General features: G+C 37.4%; 2 protein-coding genes across 3 annotated transcripts in view; one reads left to right on the top strand and one right to left on the bottom strand.

Moving 5' to 3' along the window:
* LOC127942070 (60S ribosomal protein L17) overlaps nt 1–21,074 on the bottom strand; it is a 184,241-nt gene that overhangs the window by 79,033 nt on the left and 84,134 nt on the right. The window lies entirely within an intron of this gene.
* LOC127942062 (transmembrane protein 132C) overlaps nt 1,511–21,074 on the top strand; it is a 107,101-nt gene continuing 87,537 nt past the window's right edge. Inside the window, exons 1-2 of one of the 2 annotated variants that reach the window (XM_052537603.1) lie at nt 1,563–1,776; nt 1,871–2,365. In XM_052537603.1, the coding sequence (XP_052393563.1) occupies nt 2,317–2,365 (49 nt within the window). In that variant the 5' untranslated portion in view covers nt 1,563–1,776; nt 1,871–2,316. Of the gene's footprint in view, nt 2,366–21,074 lie in introns of both variants that reach the window. The other variant, XM_052537604.1, reaches the window with a different exon arrangement.

The raw sequence follows: 21,074 nt of genomic DNA, 5'->3' as shown, positions 1-21,074 counted from the left end.
AGCTACTCTTGCTGTCAATATTTCTATTCAGCGTGGAGTGAGTTCAAGGTTAAAGCCAGAACCCCAATGTGGGCCACATTAAACGTCCAACATGTAGGAAGAAAACTGCGTTTGATGGACTATTCGGTTCGAAGATGAGAATGATTTTAATGCATTTAATTTGGAATTGATTTTAATTTTCATTAAAAGTTAATTTTAGGACAGGAACTACAGGGCACCAAAAAAGTACAAAAAAATCAATGTCAATTCTTAAAATGTATGTTACGATATTTGAATAAGCCTTCTTTGCTAACAAATATTTTACAATTAGTTTAATGCCATTTTTAACGCTTTTAGTGCTAGGGAATGTTATTACGATTTACCTCATTTAATATTCATGAGGATCGCACAAACGCAGAAACTTTCATACAGTTAGATTTCCATCCTCTAATCGAATTGTATTTTCATCAAAAGTGATTTTTTAAATAGAAACAGGTGCCAGAAATGTATAAGAAATACAATGGCAATTCTTAAACTTTTATGTTATCTGGATTCATCTTGACAATTTTTTTTGTTGTTGTCCTAACTAGGCAATGTGAGTTCCTTAGCAAAGGACAACCTATCACAATCTGTCTTAATGTTTACCTCATTAAATATCCATGAGCTCTGTACAGACGCAGTTTGATCTCCATCCTCTCAGACACTATTTAAAATCACGAATAGCGACGAGAAACGAGTTTATCGAAGAAGACACTATTATTTACGTCTCAATGATGCCACTACTGACAACTAAAAAAGTGAAAATAAGCTATAGTAGTGATCTACGATATGTATTGGAATGATTTTCCATTATTCACTGACCCTAAATGCAAATATTGCATTTACATCCCTGTTAACACTTACTGTAAACTCTAGACTTAAATCTTGTGCCGTTTGCAGCACTTTTTATATCAGCATGCCACCAATGGCATGGGAAACGATCTCAAGGACATAAGTTTGACCACTAGAGGGTACTGTTGCGCTTGTTGTACAATAGTTTAAGGCCCAATCAATCAATAGCTAAATTAAAACCTGCATTATCACTATTATAATAATATAAGCACAATAACTCACATAAAATATTTGATAAACATTTGTAACATATGCTTATAATAGCTTCCATCTTTAGCATCAAGGCTCCGTCGTTCCGCGGGTTTTATACATATTGATCGATTAATCTACTGCCGATGGACGATAAACACATTAACAACAGGTTAACATATTTTACAAGAATTATTGTTTGCACTGCATGCATCAACAAGCACACATCGCAAGCAAACTATTCATATCAACGCTAATGGAGCTGGCTCTTGCATCTAATTTTAGGGCAGACTAGGATTGCTGTCTTTTATGCTTTAACATTGTATATAAAACAATCGTGGAAATAAAGTAGGCTACTTTGAAGTTTCAATTGAAATTCTTACGCCAACATCCCAGTTTAGCAGCATTTGTCAGAGAAAGAGAGAGAGAGAGAGAGAGAGAGAGAGAGAGAGAGAGCGTGCACCAGTATCATGATGACTCACTGTGCTTGTCGCTGCGGAACCCAAAGAGCAAACGAAAGCACGAGGGATATTCACTGTGGACTTCATGGACAGGAGAAAGGCGCATTTTCACAATACAAATGGTTTTAATTACTTCTTTCCTCACATTGTTGAAGTTCATGGTTTGTTTTTCGGCGGGCGATAGGTTACACATCGACGGCTGGACTACAGTTTAATTTTTTTTAAGTGTATCAGTAACTGTGGAAGCCCTTTCTAAGTGAGGACTTATTTACATAAACCCTCCTAATTGTTTCTTAATCACAGATATTGTCTTTTCACAGTCACTCTATTTGTAACCCCTTGAATTACAGTGGATTTGACATCATTATGAAGCGTTGCCGAGCGTCACGAGCGATGTTCAACTTTCCTCTGAGATTCTCCACACAGCTGAGGCTTATTTAGACCGAGCGCACATCCACGACTACCACGCTGCTTTTAAGACACTTGTGGCTCGGAACTCCAAATCTGTGACTTTTCAGGGGATGGCACTTCTTTAATTTCGATGTTTTAGGTGCCTCTCAGACACTCCAGAAGACATATAAAACCCACCAAACAGACCATGGCTGTCAAGATGACAACATCTAGTAACGGCTCCGCGGGAGAGACTCATTTTAAGACGCTTAGAAGGGGAAACATCTAAACGCGACACTGTTTCTTGCTTATAAAGAGATGAAGGTTGTGTTTATCGTCCTGTAGACCTTAGGGAAGATTTGTCGGTTCTCTTCTCCATCCCCGACCAACTTCAGAGGAAGTGAAGATGCTACTTCTCAGTCCAGCTGGGCTTCTGTTGATCATGCTTTGCAGAGGTGAGTCTGTCCAAGCGCGTCAGTAGCAGGTGAAGACCTGCATGCTAGGTCTTTTACGTTCCTATTCTTTTATTCTTATGTATAGGGTATAGGGTAATAAATGTAATGTAATAAATGCACCAGCTCGGTTCTTCATCACATAGTGGTTATTACTGTGTAAAAGGTGTGTGTGAATCAATATGATTACAGATTGCCAGAGGTGCTCTTGACATGTAATTGATGACCGGTTGTAAAGCAATTGAAGGTGGGCTCTGAATGGCCGTGGTTAGATGTGCTGAATCTACAATTACCATATGGATTTTAAACAAGAAGAGTGATGAAAACTAATGACACTGCTCAGAAATTAAGAATGCGGTGCACTAAATCATACCACAGATGCCTTGTAATCTGGCACCTATCAATTTGTTTTTACATTACAGCTTGTCATTAAGTATTCCTTAGGATTTAAGCATCGGAAAATCATTTTCATGTACTCACCCTTATGTTATTCCTAACCTTAATTACTTTTTTTTTCTTAAATGGAGCACTAAGAGGATAATTCTGTTTTTTACAATTACAATTAAAGTCAGCGTTCTTCTGAATATCTTATTTTGAGTCCTACAAAGGAAAGAAACTCATACAGGTTTGGAATGAGATGAGATTTAGTAAATGATTGCAATTTACATTTTTGTGTGCTACTATCTCTTTAAATAAGTTCTGTTACTGAGATTAGTTTGTTCTAACCAATGATTCCTCCTCAAACTGTTACATGTTAACCTGTTCATATAAGTATAATGTATGTAGGTAGACAGACCGGAAAATGTCACATATAATCATTCATAAAAATAGTTTATTGCATTCAGCAAGAGAAAACATGAATTTCCTTGGACATCATCATTGCATTTTTCCAAAAATAAAAGGGTGAATCACTTTTCGTGGAGAATGAATCACTCTAATTCTACTGAGTATGAATTTCCCATGTCATATACCCTCTCTGTTTTAGGTTTGATTTGTTTGGCACGCCGAACTGGCTTAATATCAATGTGGCACTGACTACTAACATTACACAAATGCTTAGATGCTCAGTCTTGTTCAAGTCACACAATGAAACAGAGAAGTATATAAAACAAGACTTTGACCCATCATGAGAAACTTTATGAGGATCATAACATGGAGACAGGGCCATAAACATGGAATCCTGAAAAAAGCTGTAGTACATTACAGTAATTGGTCCAATTTAGATCAATTTACAGTCATTAGATCCATAGGTGTGATTAAACGATGATATAGAAAACTAAAAAAGGACCATAGCCTTAATTGAATGCATTAACTGACTAGGAACCTCACAGAGGCACCTGTTGTGGTGCCATTTGAAAGGCAGTGAGACGATGGAACAATAGTGGGTCCCCTGTGAGCCCATGCCTGAAGTGCCAGCATCATTACCACGCACACTCACACAAACAACAAGACTATTAAGAGTGATTACAAGAGCTGTCTTTCTCTGTCTCACTGATCTTTGTCTATGGAGAGTGCGAGAGAGGGGCTGTAAACACCTCCCTCATAATTCAGGGTGGCTGCCAGCAACCGTATGCCACTTCCTGCTCGACATCAATAAAAATAAACGCCGGGACGGTGTTTTGTTGAACACGGTCCAAACAAATAAGTGTCAGTCTGACAACCTCAGCTCGAGGATGGCGATTTAGACCTCAAAAATGATTAGCTGAAGTATTATAATCATTACTGTGAATGTCTGTGTTGATATATTGTTAGAGAAACATTTGGACAGTCTTGACAACCTCTCATTTCGTTCTTTCGTATGGGTGTGCTGCAAGCAAAATAAGATGGTAACTGACGAGCAGTTTATAAGTGATCATGAATTCGGAATAGCGTACTCCTCGCACTGTACTATAAAGAAGTATATTTACAATAAACATTTCTCTTGCTTTGTCTGGCATCTTGGATGAATTTTTAAAAATCTTTTTGTAATGCTTATTGGAACTGTACGGAACCCCCAGACATGATATGCTCAGGGACACATTGGTGTCTCACAGTGGATTCGAACCCGGGTCTCCCACAACACAGATGTGTGTCTTTTCCACTGCGCTAACACCACCCATATCGATAGGAATCTCTGCGATTGAGAGATTTGCGTAAAAAGGGTGAAAAAGTTTCCCTGATGGATTTAGCTAGTGTTCAAGATGTGTTCACGTCAAAAGATAGCAGCTTGCTTAGAAAATGACTTCTGTGTGGGCGGTGGTTCATGCATTGTTACATTATTGACAATGGACCTTTATTTGTCAGCAAAATTTTGAAGGAATGTTGTAAATGTTGGAGCACTCGTATGGACTTTATCGGTATCCATTTTAGTTAGAATGCTAGGTAGTAGCCAGCAAGTTTATTCACTAGGAGAAGGGTAGCAAAAGAGAACTGTACACCATAATGTTTGATACCGAACCACTGCACTTTCCTGTTGCCAGTTGGTTTTCCTGTGGCACTAAACAAGACTTTACTATTTTAATCTGGAGATACAACAACAGATGTTTGTGTTCTTCAGACCGCAATTTTCAGTTTGCATTATATTACATCAGAGTTTATCTGTGGTCCTAACTCCCAATTGTGGACTGAGGAGAACATTTGTGGTAACCTTGCAAAAAAATATCAGCTTTCTCCTAAAACTCTCATGTGAACGAAAAAACCAACGGCTTGCATCTGGCTGTGTAAAGCAACAGAAAAATGCATACATTATCATGAAAGCCTGAGCAGACTCCCACCAGCTTGCTGTTAGCAGTGGGTGTATCGCACAAGCCTACTAAGAATCGGGGCTGAGGGTGCTGGGCTCATGCAACTGAGCACACATCACTACTTACAAGACAACATCAGAGCCAGACAGACGGGTGCTGCTCATTGGGTGGACTGGATGCATTAGCTAACAGAACATTAGTAAACAACTCACTCGCCATCACGCTCTCTTTCCAAACTCAGCCAGAAGGAATGAGGGATCAGATCACACCTCTTTCTCCCCCTGACAGCTCCTTCTTTCTCTTCTTGCATGATTCTCGCTTCTTTTTCCAAGTGTCTTGTTGCTTTCACTGTGAGGGTTCTGGCGATCGTCATGCTGTGATGGGATGACAATCTCAGCAGCCTTAATCAAAGGGTACATAATGTCTTAGACAGACAGCCGCAAGCAAAGGCGTTTGGAAGAGAGCGAATTGTGCCCCCAAATTATGCATCTTAAAAAAATAATAATCAAAAAGGATTTAGCATGAGAGAAAATCAAGCAGTGAGCACTTTAGGGTTCCTGTTAGAGAACTAGTGAATCTCGCAGGCGACGCTGAACTTTTAATGATTGTTCATCAAAGCACAAAAACAGTTTCTGAAATTAATAAACAGAATATGAAATCTATGAGTCACTTAAGTAAAAACATTGGACTGGATATTACGTGTCATTATCTGTATATTACCAAACACTCACCATCACTATGTCGAATATATGGAAGTAGAATTCTTAGTGGAATTCAATTAGAAAAGCTAAATATTTCAAGTAAAACTTTGAATGATTGCTAGAATAAGTATTGTTTGAAAGTTTTAAACTTTTTAAAAAAGGTTTATGTCTTATGTAGGAGATGATAGATAGATAGATTTGACGAGAGCAGAGTGAGAAGTCATTCATATTCACCTGTAATGAATCATAGCTTAAAATATTTTGCCAGATAAGATGCAAATGCATGTAGTTTTCTCTTGGGAATTAAGCAAATATATTTTTAAAGGCAGTTCTCATCCTCAGTAAGAGGCTTATCAAAAAATCTCCTCAATCAGATGATATATTTCAAAAGAAGAAACTGCTTTTAAAGTTCTTCAGCAATTATATGTCTAGCCTCAGATGTCAAAATACTGAATCCGAATAGTTCAAAGATAATCATAAATCTAACATGTTTAAAGAAATCTGAAAAATTCAAACTATCTAAGTTTTGTCAGAGTTCTAAAGCCACTTTCCAATTTTCAGCAACGTTGCCTTGGGGAAATGAATTGTGCCAAAAGCGTCTCCATTTTCATCTATAGAATTGAGATTTTTCTCTCTATAATCACGCAGATATATTTTAGAAAGCATTCAGCCCCAAAATGGATAATCTTCTGCAAACTGAATTCAGGAACAAAATTTTTAGACCCATCAGTTGCTGTCGACAGAGATAATTTTGCAGTCCATTTCATATGGTAATAGCAACAGGAGTTTTTCAAAACATATTGGACACTTTCATCTAAATTCTCATGCAGTTTCCCTATTTAAAATTTCATAAAACCCTCGATGTAAAGAGCCAACTTTTGTTTTAAAATCATGTATGATCTCATTACTCTTTTCAACATTTTCAAAATCTAATAAATAATAATATATCACATTGAATCTTGCATGCTCAAAGTTAATCATAGAATAAAACCAAAGCTCGGCATGAAAATATAGGCTTTAGGCAATTCCACTTTTCGATATTCTTACATTTAATTTGCTTATTATATTATTCATATTATTACATTAATTAGGATCACCATATGGAATAAATACATTCCATTCAACATTCTGTTCATTTTATTCAAAGTGTGTGTGTTTAACAAGCTCTGCATTTTAAAAGTCTCATTTGTTTTGAAAGTGAGGCACGAGCTCTGAATTAATGATTTGACATGAATAAGCACAGTCCGGCAATTATCTTTACACCATTATCCATTCTCTCCCGCTGCTTCCTTAGTGAAGTTAATTCTCATGCCAGCAGGAGAGCTGAACTCGTTGGGAAAACTTGCTGACCTTTGCTTCATTTACATTATTCGTTGCCAAAGAATGGTCTGTTCTCCTCGATAAGATCATACTAGCCTCCCCTCCTCTCATCTACCGTCCTGCTCTGACCCCTCCTCTTTGCCCTTCACCTCTCTCTCAGATTTAATTAACAGTGGTAAGCAGGGTTCACTTGGGTTCAGGCAGCCTAAATCTAAATTGTAGCGAATTGCTTCTCTACTTCTGTGCTTCCTCCTATATAACAGCCCACAGATAAAGCAGCACCCCCAATTCTCTTCGCACATGGCACCAACTAGGCAATTACCTTTCCCAGCTGCTCCCTTCTGGTTCCTTCTGGTTAGTGTACCATGGTTCCTTTTACAAAGTCAATCCCTACTCTGAAATAGCACTCAGACTCCAATATGATCAGAAATTTGTTACAGTGTTGGGGTATCTGCTTTAGCTTGTCAAGCTACTCACAGTTAAACTATAATTAACTCTTTCGAACGGTTTATTTACTTAAACTTTCCAAGGAAAACTTAAACAAAGAGAATTTTAAGAGAGCACAACTAATGAAGCTAAGTTAACTCCTAAAACTACTGTCAAACTACTAAGCAAATAGCTTTGCTCCTTGTATTTAGCTACTCACAAACACTGATTTATTCACTATTTCCTCTGTTCTCACAAAGTCTGGCTCACGTGCGCCTTTTAAAGTTTGAGCCATGAAACTTTTCATCCACCCTGCGAAGATTTCCACCACCGCAGTATTTCCATTGTGCACCATCTCTGCATTCAGACCACCTCATTAAATCCCGCACTATCACTGGAGAACCCTCAGAAGCATTACTAGCATCGTGGCTGGTGCCGCCACTGGTTTGCTTTAAAGCGTAAAGATAAATCAGATTTTAAAAGGCCCACATGGGGAACCAAAGACCAGGCCAAAGCCTGTAGATTAAAATTGAGCTGTAAAATCACTTTGTTTCGCTGTGGGCTGCCGTGGGTTTTGGCTCCACGCAATATATTTGCTTTAGATAATTGGGCTCTCTCTTCCACTGTATGTAATCTCCATAAACACAGTGCTTTGGCCCCTCTGGACGACGTTTTGTTGTTGCCGGAGGAGAGAAGGTGCCGTGTCTCTATGCATGCTAACTGATATGGAGGACAACATGGCTTGCGTGATTGCCTCTTGTCCTTGATTGTGTGGTATGAAGTGGCATTTTGGCCTAACTGCTGTACAGTTATCATGCTTCTTCCTGCACGGAAGTCAAATGCTTTAGCCCTAAAAAGAAAAAGAGAAACTACAACATTCCTTGAAATTCCATACTCAGGCTCTTGTGTTTATCACATTTGCAGTGACTTGTACCTTATTGAAAGTCACAGCTGAAAGAATTATGAGATATATTCTGTTTAAGGATCTCAAAACAGCTCTGGTAGTTTGACAAAACAGTCAAACTCATTTGAGAATTGACAAGAAGAGCATTCAGCTTGCCACGGAAGAAAAGGCTTGGTATCTAAGCTTCTAATGATCCGACACCTTTGCAAGTGACAAAAACACAGAATAAATTCCATTTGGAATAAATGGAATGCTAAAAGAACCATTATTTTTGATACAGGAGGGTATATTGAATTGAGATATTCAACACATCTAACTTTTTCTTCTTATTCTATTGTTATTGATTTCTCTAAAGATTTTACATACTAATTTGATTAATCTGCCTTAAGTTTGTCAAATTAAATTTTCATCTAGTGCATATTGACCATCTATGTTATAAACCTCTTAATGTACAGAAATGTACTGTATGTGATGGCAACAATTAATAAGCTTATAAATTATGGTTTTGGCATCTATATACAGGGACATCTCAATAAATTAGAATGTCCTGGAAAAGTACATTTATTTCAGTAATCAACTCAAATTTTAAAACTTGTAAAAGTCTCTGGTTCTTTTAATTGTGATGATTTTGGCTCACATTTAACAAAACCCCACCAATTTACTATCTCAACAAATTAGAATACTTCATAAGACCAATAAAAATAAAAAAAATGAGTGAATTGTTGGCATTCTGGAAAGTATGTTAATTTACTGCACATGTACTGGTACTCAATACTTGGTGGGGGCTCCTTTTACTTTAATCAGTGGTGGACAAAGTACACAATTCACGGTATGTACTTGAGTACAGATACATATAACAAAATATTAGTAATTAGGAAGAACATTTTAATAATTATTTTCTTCTCAAACCTTGTCTGTGGTGTAAAGACACCCCTGGTCAAATGCCCCCAGAGAGCATCACTTCCCGCTTTGATAATTACTGTAGTTACCATGTTCTGAACATCACATCCTTTCTTTTTCCCCCGGATGTAATCTATCTAGGTGGTTGAATAAAAATATTTGGACTTTATTTTTAAAAAATTACCTCAACTTAGCACCAGCAAGACAGTTAGCATCAGCTAAGAGAGCCATTGATCACAGACAAGCTGCGCAAATCCACATTCATTATCAGCGTTTATTTGCGCAGAATGTCTGTGATCAACGGCTCTCTGTAGTAACATCTGCTCTATGTGAAATCACCCACCTGATGGAATTTACCGCTGATTAGAGAACCGGCTTTAATGATAAGATGCGCTTTAATGATCGGCTGATCTTTATCAGTGCACCGATACTCATAAGGCTGCGGTTCTCTCGGTTGGTTGTGCATCTTTTTCTTCCACACTTTTTCCTTCCACTTAACTTTCTGTTAACATGTTTGGATACAGCACTCTGTAAACAACTCTGTTTGTGGCTTACCCTACTTGTGAAGGGTTTCAATGATTGTCTTCTGGACAACTGTCAGATCAGCAGTCTTCCACATGATTGTGTATCCTAGTGAACCAAACTGAGAGACCATTTTGAAGGCTCAGGAAACGTTTGCAAGTGTTTTCAGTTGATTAGCTGATTGGCAAATGACCATATTCTAATTTGTTGATATGAATTGTGTGCATCACTTAAGACCTTATATTTCTTAATTTTTTATCCTTTCGTCTGTCTATCTGGTTAATTTTTGAATGTTATAATAAACAAACCATAGGCCACAATCTCTTACATGGCGCTGATTTATAAAGCTGAGGCATGAGGCCCATTACGTATACCAGTACAGCCAGTACTGATATTACCTTGCATCTGTTAATGCGATTCAGAGATTGAATCATTATTTTAAATCAGTTAGTTTCAATGATTCGGTCAAGCATGTTAGCATAATGGCATGAATCGGTTTGCGATTCAGTCGGAATTGTTAAGAAAAGTTACTTGAAAAGATTAACCTACAAAAGCATCCTATCGCATGAAGAAGATATTTATACATTTCAACACGTGCATGTGCATTAGCGTTATACTGACTAAATGTGCTATGGCATTACCGTATTTTTAGAAATTTTGTTTGGAGTACCATGTCAATTAATACGGTATTAATGTAATTTGTAAACATATTAGGACTGCACAATTATGACAAAAATCGTAATTGTCGATTATTCCCTTGAAATTGTAATTGCGATTATTAATTATGATTATCAAAATTTACAATGAATGATGATTATACCATTGTTTGATGCAACTACATGTCATGTTTTTATACAAAAATATTGTTTGCTACACTACAGAAGAACTGACTGCTAGGAGCTAAACACTGAGTAAACCATTCAACGTCTTCTATATGATGAATGGTGATAGCTTACATGCCGTTGACATTTAGAATCGGCGCAGGCGTTGAACGTGTGTCTGTTTTGTCTTGTGAAGACATCTACACTGACCCTGTTAGCAGTGAAAAGGCCACCAAAGGCACTGAAATGGATCAGGTAGTCCGAGAGAGCAGGATGAGGAGGGAAGAGAAGCTGAAAGGTAGTCCCTGAGGGACAAGGGCCACATGCAGTGGCTCCCACGGTGCGAGAAGGACTGGAAGGACGCAGCTCAGCAAACTGTTACTCATGAGTGACTGCTGTCATGAAACGGGCAGTGAATTACAGATGCATGGAGTATAATCTAGTTTCCTTATTATTGCGCAGATTGTCTGTGTTATTCTTGCCATTGATTTTCCCCATGAAGTATCCTGCATCAGGCTTACAATTTTCCTCTGCAGGAATGATAAAAAAGTATTCCGCTTTGTCAGCATAGTACATGACAGTTAAAGGTGGACAGTCAGAAGCCATTTTTTTTTGTGCTACTACAATGATAACGTCATTAACAGCAGGACTTTTATATCCCACATATGAAAAATTAGCTCATCCTTATTCATTGACCCTGAGACCGATTGGTACAAGTGCATTCGCTGATATTTGGATGAAAAAACAAGCAAGCAGACAAAGCAAAAACAAATAGCAGAAACAATTAAACACAATTGTAGCACCAAACAAAACAAAGGCATCTTTTCATCTTGCTGTAATTATGTTTCAATCATGCAAATGAGTCAGTTTTGGTAGTTAGGGGGTTGTTCATGTGTGTAATTGAAAACGGGAATATTGTCTCGCATCAAAATCTCAGCAAATGCATTTTCTGGCTCCTAATCAGAGCAACCACCATGAGCAGCTTGGGCTCAATCGCAACTCAATCTTTGCTGAATTGAATCGTTTTATCTTAATTAACTGTGTAGGATCCATCCAGGTCTACAAGCATGCCAATTTAAGCTCCTTGCATACAGCAAATTCAACAACACCCCCCCCCCCACCTCTTTAATAAACATGTTTCAGGCTCTCTGGGATATCGACTGGAGGCAGTGATCGACTGATGGACAGCGGCACGGTCCAGTGTATAAGCTCTATCTAAAATACATGATCTTCTCCTGTCAGCTGAGGGATGGAATCCACAGGGCTGTTTTCCTTTACTGCATCATGTATCTTTCAGGGAAGTCTGTAGACCAAAATACCTTTCAGGCAGAACACAGTGCACTGCTTTTCTCTCGGGATACAGACCAATCCAACCTGCACAGGTTGTTTTTCAAACTTCGAATATTTATTTTTCAAGTTCACAGAATGAATTACCACTGCAGATGTTCCAGAAGTCAGAAAGATTTGAATAGATAGAATAACCTAAATATTTATTTTTCTCATCCCATGTTATATAACTCAAAATCTTTGTGAAAACGTTAAATTGACAACATTTCTTTCTTTCAGTTGAAGGTCCAAATTGCAGTTTCAGTGCAGGCTCTACACGATCCCAGCTGAAGAATAAGGGTCTAGCAGAACGATCAATCATTTTCTAAAATTTATTTTCATACATTTTATAACATGTACGATTTTTTTCTAAAGTAGTTACATTATTTAAATAACATAAAATAATACATTTCATGTATGAAAACTAGCATGATTCTTTTTTATATGTTTATTTTGAATTTAGATTTTTTGTTTGTTTGCTTTTAATTGACCTCTTTGCTTGCATGCATGGTTTAAGCTGGTTTTAATAATAGTCTGTCATTCCTTTGTGTTAAATTGTGCCACTACAATGAATCTTAATTGCCATATTAAAATGTTTGCACATAGGTTTTACACACATATATGTTAGCACATGTGTGCATATACACACCTGAAGTGTAGTGACCTGAAGTTTTAGCGATAGTGGTGGCCAGTGCAAAACCTCCCACACAGGTTTTAAGGGTCCCATCTTTGTGCTGAAGAGCCTTCATCAGACAACCACTCCACACTGTCGTTTTGGATGAACCTGAGTTAGTCAGTGTCTGACTTAGGAGTGCGTCTGTACGATACTTTTGAAGTTCTCTGACACAGGAATCATTTAGCTCAACTTCTCCTCAATGCAGGCCAGAATCTCAGAGCCAAGATACTTTCATTTTTAATGGTCTCAGATCAGCCAACGAGCACACGGGGAATGAGAACTTCAGAACGAATCAAAAGCTGTTGGCCCTTGAGGCTTGTGTGCCTCTCCATGCTCACAGAGTAACTTCAGTGATGAAGCTCCATCGGGCCGGCTGGATCCATTCCTGTTCTTCAATCACCCCTAAATGAAAGACGATGTATGCAATTAGCCTAGCAGACGGTACTTGCAAATGGTTGAATTTGGCTTCTGGCTCACTCCACTGGCATCCCGTAAATAATGACTGGAGGTGATATAGCTGGAGTGATTCATGCATGTTTGTGAAGGTTTGAATAGTCCAGTTCAAAACATGATTTTGATTACAAGAAAATTCTGAATGTTCTCCCAGAGGAAGATTTTGATCCCCTTTCATTGCTTAGAATGCTTATTGGAGTTTTTTTTTTTTTTTACGTATAAACTTTGTATCAGAAGTTTCTCCTAAAGTTACTTAGGCAAGATTCAATAATAAGGATGAATTGTTGACCTGTGGCTGGAGTGAGAGAGTTTGCACCATATGCATATCTTACCTTAGAAAAAAATGCATGAATAAAAATTGTTTAACCAGAACACACTGGGATCTGCATTTGCTATAATCAGTCCCTTGATATTGATTCACTCTTTGTGCAGTACGAGTACGGGGGCAAAAATTCAAGTGCTTGCAGGAATCTTTAGTTAAATGTAATGTATATGTATAAAATGTATTTTATAAAAAGACCAAATATATTTTAGACTCTGCTTTAAAGGTTTACAGTTTATTTACACCTGTGACATACAATGTCATGATTTGGATCTGAACAAAAAATTACATCTGCTTAATATATAAAAAAGAAAGTTCTTGCAGGATTTCTAAAGAAAACAATCGATATATCGATATTCTGTTTTTGAGAATCGATACAGTAACAAACAAAATTTTCCCTCAATAAACTCATATTAGTTAAGGTAGTTAAGGGATCTAGAACAGTGTCATACAGAACAAAGCGTGTGACGCTAGACCTCTAAACCTGTCATAAGAAGCACAGGTATATTTGTAGCAATAGCCAAAAACATTGTATGTGTCAAAATTATAGATTTTTATTTTATGCCAAAAATCATTATGATATTAAGTAAAGATGATGTTCCATGAAAAATGTTTACATTTTCTACCGTAAATATATCACAAATGTATTATCATTAGTAATATGCATTTCTAAGGACTCAATCTGGACAACTTTAAAGGTGATTTTCTCAATATTTAGATTTTTTGCACCCTCAGATTCCAGATTTTAAAATAGTTTTGTCTCAACCAAATATTGTCCTATGCTAACAAACCATATACATCAATGCAAAGTATATTTATTCAGCTTTCATATGAAATTAAAGAGTTAAAAAAAAAATTACGCTTATGGTTTTGTGGTCCAGGGTCACATATATGTCTATAAGTTCTAATAAAATGCTGGTAGGGCAAAAATGTATTTAAAAAAAAAAAGTGATTGTTTGGTATAGTTCTTTTTTATTTTCAGTTTTTTTGGAAGAACATTCAATTTTGAATTAAATTTTTTTCCCTGTGTGTATGTGTATAGCATAGTACACTTAGAGTCAAGTGTTTTCATAGGGAGGCACAAAAGGTGGTTCAGTGTGTAACAGTTTGATGGTGCTATGGATCACTGCAGTGGTTCTGTGGTCTTCACTGGCTTTCTGTACTAAAGCATGGGACATGCAGCTACCCACACAGATACAGAGTGGGCGGTCATATTTGTATGTTTATGCCACCCCATCTGTGGAAACAGTATGGTTTGTGCAAGTGAGGTTTGAGCATATTTGTGTTTTGCATATGTGTACATTTACATATACATTTAATCATTTAGCAGATGCTTTTATCCAAAGCAACTTACAAATGAGAACCGTGGCAGCAATCAGATCAACAAAAGAACAACAACAGTATACAAGTGCCATGACAATTCTCAGTCTAGTACAGAACCCATAGCCAGGTTATTTTTTTTTATGTATATGAAAGGCGAGAAAAGTTTACATGACATGCATATGTGTACCACACATGTTTGGGGGCTGTAAGATGTATTTAAAAAAAGTATCATATGCTCACCAAGGCTACATTTATATACTGTAAAAAGTAATATTTTGAAATTGTATTACAATTTCAAATCACTGTTAAAAGCTAATCTTAATTTAAATGTAAAGAATCGGTTATATATTGTAAACTTAAAAAAATCTTGTAAGGCTAAGAAAATTTATTGTAAAATGTTAAAATGTTTTTATATAAAAATATAACTTAGTTTAAAAAGAAGCCATGAAAAACTGCTTTTAACTACAAATTCAGCTTTAAAAAATGAAGAAGATTCACTTTTGTGATCAGTGAATCATGGACTAATTCAGTTAAAAAGAATTAGACTTCCCAACACTGCAGATGAGAACAGTTCAAGATAGTGTGTTTGGTTATTACCTCAGCGTCTCACTAGGCTGTAAATCTGCATTTGTAACAAAATACGATATAATACAACAGGGTACCATTTTGTAACTGGAAAAAATTAGCTTGTTACTGAAAAAGCTACAGTGTTTTAAAAAGACTTGAGGAAAAAACACTGAAAAATGTTAAGTTGCAATGCTGGTAACTCCACAATACTGTATGCTTACTGCATACACTTGCATTACACTGTGTCTGTGGTCTGTGTTATATCGAAGGAAAGCACCCCAACATGTCCTTAGCATTATTACTGGGATCAGTCAGAGCTGTCATTCTTGTGCTTGGGAGACTCATGCTAAGGCATCGCCTCTGAATCCTCTGTGAAACAGGCACTACGGCTCACACTAGTAGAGGAGGGTTCAGACGTAGATTTGCATGCTATGCACGCTGCATTTGTGACAACAAACCCCAGCTGCAGCACTCACCTTCAAACCTATTACATCTCTTCTGGAGCTGCTGGGTGGCTGAAAAGAGCAGAGTTGGAGAATGAAAAGAAAGGACCCAGCAGTTGGCCGGGATGTATTGATGAAGCCTCTTCTAGAATGGCATGAGTGGCCAACAGGCAGAGAACAAAGGAGAAAGCAAAACTAGAAGTCAATTGTTTGTATGAAATGTAGTGTTGCGGTTATCTTTGGAGTCTCACTGAGTTTGGAATGTAACCACTATGAACGTACCAGAAAGTTTTGTTGTGTAGACAGTGTATCGACTGAGCCCAAATGGGCTACATGTCAAAGTTTGTTAACCTACCCTTTTAAAAATCAAATCAAATGATGTCTCTGGAGTTCAAGAAGCTATAAAAACTATTTACTGGGATATAAAGTATTTGACACTTTCAAATGGATTTGTTGCAGCAAACCTCTTTTCATCAGATCGATGTAAGCATAAACACAAAGAGCTTTTTGCAAGGTGTTATTTAGAACCATTCATTAAGTCTGAGTTGAGTGATTAATTGTGTGTTGTGTATGGGTTGAGATGATAAGAGACTTAGGTATTGATTAAATTCTTCAGACCTTTAAAGGGTGAGTTGAGCTCAAGTCCCACGGTTTGAGGTCAGGGGAGGAGCGCAGACTGTCCACTGATAGCCACTGAAAAGAGAGAGAACAAAATCAAAATGACTCAATACTTTTTTCTCTTTAGTCATTTACTGCTGTCCTTCAACATACCTATCTTTTGAGCGTTTAAAATACAGAACTGGTGATTACACCACCATCTTTATTGTGAATATGACTTGAGTTGATCAGTTTTTCTGGAGGCAGATTATTGTTCATATAGCTCAATTGGTAGAGCATTGTTCTATCAAGTGCAAGGTTGGGGGTTTGATTCCCCGGGAACACATGATAGGTCAAAATTGATAGCCTGAAGGCACTGTAAGTCGCTTTGGATAAAAGCGTCTGCTAAATGCATAAATTAAATTTTTTATTTAATTTAATTTAATTTTCTGCAGTTTTCCATTATTAAATCACATTGTCTGTCTCATCACTGCCATGCCATCAACACTCTTGTCTATATCTCGTATCCACTTTCTGTCTCCTGCTCTGTTCTCACTGAAATGATAGCAACTTGTCACTTGAAATTTCAACTTGATAACTACTCTTCACCTTGACAAGACTGAAATTCCCCCTTCCCCCTTTCCAAGACCTCCAGCAGTTAATCTCTCTTAATTTCGATCAAAGGTTAAACAGTCGTCACCTTCCCCTGTGTAAATATCCTAGGAGTTGTCCCAAATGATTTTCAATGATCACATTGTGGCCTCTATTTCATACTCCATAACATATTCCGATTGTATCTTTGACCCCTGCTCCATTAACCATCTTCATGGGAAGTCGTGGCCTAATGGTTAGAGAGTTGGACTAGCAATCGAAAGATTGTGAGTTCGCGTCTCGGGCAGACGGGAATTGTAGGTGGGGGGAGTGCATGTACAGTGCTCTCTCCACCCTCAATACCATGACTTAGGTGCCCTTGAGCAAGGCATCAAACACCCTACTGCTCCCCAGGTGCCACAGCATAAATGGCTGCCCACTGCTCTGGGTGTGTGTTCACAGTGTGTGTGCACTTTGGATGAATTAAATGCAGAGCACGAATTCTGAGTATGGGTCACCATACTTGGCTTTATGTCACGTCATGTTCACTTTCATGTTTTAGTTATTGCTTTTGCTATATTATGGCAGTTCATTCCTTGTTGGTCTTGTTGGTCTGTAAGCATGAGCTGTAAAATATGTCAAGCATGCTTAAAATATTGATGACTTGATTCATTTGAAAATTCAGGATTCAGTGATGTAGGTGGGTCAATAAGAAGAGTGTCCATGAAAAAGAAAAATCTTTTAAAAATGCTTTTTCTTACATAAATTGAAACATTCATCAAAGCAGATGTATATTCAATCATTGCATGTATGAATTGCATTTTATATGTATTTTTGAGTAAATTCATAAAATCATTAAAACGTTATGTCATTGACCCAGTTAACCTCACACACTGTGATAATAGCAAACCCAAGGCTGGATGGTTGTGTAGTTTGAGTCACATTGGTGAGATATGGTTTTCCATAAAAAAACACATGCAAGGTGAACACTTTGTAACATGTAGCCCATTTGACCATAATTGACAGTTGTGTGTTTGATTCTTGACTGGTTGTCTTAACTGCAGCCCTCTCCTTCAGCATTTTAGTTCATGGCACTCCTCTTTAGTTCTGTGTAGGAGGTGAAGGGTTTCAGTCCTTCCTTCTCTCGGCCCCTGACAGAAATGGAATAAAGGCAGCCTATTGTGGGTTGAGCTATTACCTGATAACAGGCTGTCATTTTAAATCCATTTTGAAGTCATTTGCCACTCTTTGTAGTGCCATTGTAGTACCACTTGCGTTCCCACTCAGCCCTCCCTCGGTTTTCCTGTCGCATGAAGTCCTCTCCTGCTCTCTGCCAGAAGACGATTCCTTATATAACTGATTAAGAAAAGTACTGCATCACTGTCGATTGGAGCTAAAAAGCTGGCTCTGAAGATTTGTTATCATCTTGTTTTTTAGTTGTTGTTTTTTTTAAACCTACTCGGAACTAAGAAATTACGTTTAGAGATTGAACATTTTGATTGAACAAGCACATGAACTTGTACATTTAATCATCGAACAGTCCAAAGCGACTTACAAATAAGGACAAGCAAAAGCTGTTTATCATACAAAAGCCAACAAAATTAGTAATACTGGAGTAATGTATTTCAAGATAAAACCAGCGTAGTACAAAAGCTAGAATAGAAGAATCACATGAAAGAGAAGAGTACTGTGTGTGTGTTAATAATGTTAATGCCCTAATTAATGATTGTGAATTAATTACTTGTGGAATAGGTGTTTTGTGGACATGGTCTGGTTTTCTGATCTTGTTGAGCACAACTCTGCATAACCAGCTGGTTGTGGAGTTGTGGACAATGAAGTTTAACTAGTCTTCAAACACTTCCTCCAAGGGTCCTGGCTGACTTTTCTTTGAATGTGTGGGGTATTGGCAACTCCTGTAGCTAAAGATGTGGTAAAATGAGATGTTATATGCATAAAACAATGGTAGAGCAAGCTGTTTTGTTGAGATATCCTGCAGGGTTGCTGACATATGACTCTTCTTTGTTGGATCTCTTTGAGTTAATGAAAAACAACTGTATCTGCCAAGAGATTTTTCTTTTCTTTTTCCGTTTTTAACAAATTTTGTATGTCAAATAAACAAATTTTACCCCCAAGCTTTTTCATGTTGATTTTAAAGGTTGGATTTGATTCTTACGTAAGCCACTGCTTTCATTAAACAGATATTTACTTGACTCTGTATACGTTTTATGAAAGCATCTCATTAAAAGAGAAAAAGCATTTTAAGTCGAATTCTTGTAGCTTCCAATAGCCCATCACTGCCGTGATGTTTTTTCATAATCTTTCCCTGAGGTAAACTTCCTTGTACCAAACAGATAAATCCTCCCATAATCCATTGCAATTGCAGTGTGCATCAACACATTCTGACAATTCTATACACCAGTGAACACAAACACTCTTCACCAATTTGGACCCCACTGTAGGCTGTTTTGGTCGGTTAAAATGTTGTATTTTTTTTCCCTGCCCAATTCCATGAGCAATTCGGGAACAACACAATCCTGGAGGGAAGCCATCTTGGTTAATTTCTAGGGCAAATTTATCAGCCACGATCTGCCCATTGACCTTCGGTGCTGTACCCCAGTATTTCAAGGACCGATGTCCCATGAAAAACAGGTTTTTGAAGAATGCCACAGTGATATAGAGACATTTTATGAGGCAGCCCCGTACTTTATGACTGGCAATAAAGAAAAGGGAAACTCGGCAGAAATCTTTTTCTCAGCAAAAACCGGAGGCAGACTGAGGTAATTATCTGGCACAAATTTTGCTGTTACTTACAATGTCTTCGGGGGCCGGGAGAGCTGATAGAGATCGCAATACGCCGTGTTGAATCAAAATGATGGGGGGGACATTTTACCCTGGAACAAAGGGAGCCTCATTTCACTGTGGCAGTGTTTGAAAGGATAGCATGTGTATGAACTTGGAGCCATGCACACTGGAGACGTGGATTTCATCTCATTTCGGCCTCATATTCTCCCCTCACCCTGTCCTTTAAATTCTTGGTGTCCTTTATGTGATTTTGCATTGGAGGCATTTTATCTCATGCCTGTTAAAGGGGACGGCTGTTTTGTTGTTGTTGCTAGTGGTGTTTCAGATGTTTTTGACAAGATTTGGGCAAATGCACTTAGCCTCCAGCTTTTACTGTATTTTTCTTTGAAAAATGGATATGTGTAGGGTTACGCGATAATAATTAAATGGTTAATCACAATTAGTTTGCTCAAAAAAATATGATCGTGATGAACAATATTAAACACACTTAAAACAATCTTTGAAAAGGAGAATAAATGTTTTATTTACCAATTATTTTACATCCAAATATCTTTGAAAGACATCAAGGATGTCAGCTGATCTTTCAGGATTATGTACCAGTTGTTGTCTTTTCTTGAAAGTTTCCTTCATCTTTTGCATAACTTCTGTTTCATCAGTTGTATGGACAAGGAAATCAATTTTAAAGTTTTTACACATCATCAATCCTTCTTTGTTGACTTGGTCCTTAACTTTCAATCATCTACAAGCAAACATGATTTGGGTTCTTCCTTGAAAAAGTTTTAAGGTGCCAGATCATAAACTCTATTCCCTTCTCTGAATCGTAGAAATGCTCCTGTCAGAAAATCGGAACATTACGTTAATCATTACATTTATTAGATAAACTACTATTACATTCCACAAAAAAGGACAAAAATGCATTACAATGTCTTATTTTGGCAACACAAACATGAGCCCCAAGAAAGGGACTATGGATGCTGTGTTCAATTAAGACATTAAACTGTTAACTTACACAAATCACAGAAATTACGCTATTATCTACCCCAGATTGTAAAATAAGAACACTTACGTTTAAAACGGCTAACTAACAAACATTGCCATTCTTACCTCAATTTGCTAGCTAACAAGTGGTATAGCTAAATGGCCTCGAGATCCAGTCTGTGGTCAGTTGCGTTATCCAAAATTAAAAAAAATGTTAGCACTCTGGCAATGTTGAGAAATGTACTAATATTAATCTGAATGGTGAGACATTTTAACTAAACATGAAAATTGGTCATTAATCCGCCATTAATCAAAAA

Source organism: Carassius gibelio, chromosome A21, assembly GCF_023724105.1.
Source record: "Carassius gibelio isolate Cgi1373 ecotype wild population from Czech Republic chromosome A21, carGib1.2-hapl.c, whole genome shotgun sequence".
In the NCBI taxonomy this organism is placed as follows: domain Eukaryota; kingdom Metazoa; phylum Chordata; class Actinopteri; order Cypriniformes; family Cyprinidae; genus Carassius; species Carassius gibelio.
Note: the sequence above shows the minus strand (reverse complement) of the source record. Positions and strands in the feature narration are given on the sequence as shown.